The sequence below is a fragment of the Sprattus sprattus genome (genome assembly GCF_963457725.1).
Source record: "Sprattus sprattus genome assembly, chromosome: 17".
NCBI lineage: Eukaryota > Metazoa > Chordata > Actinopteri > Clupeiformes > Clupeidae > Sprattus > Sprattus sprattus.
Window position 1 is genome coordinate 4,060,915 of NC_137915.1, and position 2,416 is coordinate 4,063,330.

General features: G+C 44.9%; 1 protein-coding gene across 1 annotated transcript; it reads left to right on the top strand.

Moving 5' to 3' along the window:
* Window positions 1-273: 273 nt before the first annotated feature.
* On the top strand, window positions 274-1,639 carry neurod6a (neuronal differentiation 6a; the record flags this gene model as incomplete). The annotated part of the gene is made up of 2 exons (XM_080855284.1): window positions 274-301; window positions 621-1,639. 2 exons carry the CDS (start codon window positions 274-276, stop codon window positions 1,637-1,639), a joined length of 1,047 nt encoding a protein of 348 aa, XP_080711410.1.
* Between the last annotated feature and the right edge of the window lie 777 nt (window positions 1,640-2,416).

A 2,416-nucleotide genomic window follows, 5' to 3' on the forward strand; every position in this document is an offset into this window, starting at 1 on the left:
GCCTTCACTCTGATGCCCAGCTAGAGGCATGCCAGATGATCAGGAAGGAATAAATGCCCCCTGAGACTAAACCACGTGACGACCATTGTCACGTGACGTACGCGCCAGATGGCATGGGTACCAGCTTTGGCGGTTGGCATCAGTGTCATTTCTCCGCGAGAGAAAGCGAGCTGCGGAGAACACGCTGAGGATTGGTGAACTGCTCAAGGTGCAAAAGAGCCGTCCGGAGCTAAACGAGATCAAGAAAACTTTTAAGGACAATTAAGAGAATGAATGATTTTAATTGACTCCCAAAACACAGGTAGGAAGACTTTAGTGCATGATTATGGACGAGTGATATTTCCCGAAGATTATTTTCATAGACTCTCTGCAAGTGTGATGGTCGGTTTTAATTAACTGTGCTGGAAATATGTCGTTCGATTTACTTAGCGCTTACAGCTTTGAAGTTTTTGTGTCTGAAGGTTGCTCTTTTATTAGATGAAAAATTGCCTCTTTGCAAGAGCTACACAGACCATGGCAAGCAGGCTTTTCATTATAGGGCTCGACAACATGCTTTTAAACAATACTAGCACAGTCTCTCATTTAGATTCGTTCTTACATTGCCTTCTCGTTACCCCTAGCAAAGACGATGTTGACTTTACCGTTTGAGGAGCCCGTGATGATGGAGTCTCAGTTCGTGCCAAACTTTTCTCGGGACTGCGATGGCAATATGAAGGTCAACAAACCAGAGCTCTTTAAAAAAGAGGACGGCCTCTCGCAGAGCGGTATCAGAGGGCCGGAGGACGAAGAATCGGAGAGGGACGACGATGAGCGCGAGGAGGGTCAAGATGACAACGGCTTGTCCAGGAGACGCGGGCCGCGGAAAAAGAAGATGACCAAGGACCGTTACGACAGGGTTAAACTGCGCCGCATGGAAGCCAATACGAGAGAGCGGACCAGGATGCATGGCCTAAACTATGCGCTAGACGGCCTGCGGAAGGTGGTGCCTTGCTACTCCAAAACTCAGAAACTCTCCAAGATAGAGACCTTGCGTTTAGCCAAAAACTACATCTGGGCTTTGTCTGAGATCCTAAGCACTGGCAAGCGACCTGACCTTCTGACCTTTGTCCAGACACTGTGCAAAGGTCTGTCGCAGCCCACCACAAACCTAGTGGCGGGCTGTCTTCAGCTGAATGCCAGACATTTCGTTTCTGATCACAACGGGGAAGCAACCTTGTCTGGCCGGTCTCCATATGACTCCATGTACCCATCTTACCAGAGTCCCGATGTCGTTGCGGCCTCCGGCCACGTCAGCAGCGCGGTGGACGGCATGAAACCCTTTCGGCCCTACAGTTATAGCAATGCCTATGAACCGTTCTATGAGAGCACCTCCCCAGAATGTGCCAGTCCCCAATTCGATGGTCCACTGAGTCCTCCTATTAACTTTAATGGGATTTTCTCCCTTAAGCAGGAAGACCCGGCTGATTATGGCAAGAGCTGCCACTACGGAATGCGTTACTGCTCGGTGCCAGCCCGCGGTACCCCCGGCCAGAATGCGTTGTCAAGAGGCTCCTCTGACGTGCATTTCCCCTATGACATTCATCTCCGCGGCCAGTTTTATCCCGTGCAAGATGAATTAAACACGACTTTTCATAATTAATGAGAGAAGGTCAAATGTGAGCGTCCCTTTTTGCCGGGTAATTAGCCTACTGAAAACAAAAGACTTAACACACATGTATTATTTACAGCATTATGCTTTTTAGATGGGGGTTTGGTTGTTGGCCATCTGATGATTTATTATTAATTCATATTAATTGAAAGGAAACAGAGTTTGTCGTGGAATCTTTTGTAGAAAAACAGTAAATCGCTTTTGTTTGCGAACTGAAAATTAACCAATCAATTTGTCCGTGTGTTGTGAGGACGTATCGCTTGTCGTTGCAACACAGAGAACCACAAAGTACGTGTTGTATAAAATGACTTTGTATAAAATGTGTGTACAGTGCATTATCAACGAATTGCTGTATTGCGACAATGTGTTTTACAGTCGAATGCAATCATAATGTGATCAGTTCATATTTTTCTCCTTGGGAATGTTATATACACCAGTAAATAAGGCAGCAATAAAGGCTACAGGAGCTATGCAATTAAGATAAGTCTCTTGCCAAACCGAACAATCAAATTGTAAGAATTCTCAAGTTAGCTTTAATAGGCTTGAGTGCTTGGCTATGACTGTCTTAATTGATTTTAACCTATGTTTAATTACATGTGAAGTGAACAGGAACTTCAGATGAACATTTGTTTTTTGAATATTTATAAATAATTCACTCAATGTATTTGCCTATTTATTTATTTATTTATTGAGGCTATTTGTGGAAAGCTGACTTCATGTTAATGTTTGCGTGCTCTCTGGATCTCTGGGTCTTTTCAGATGGAGCTG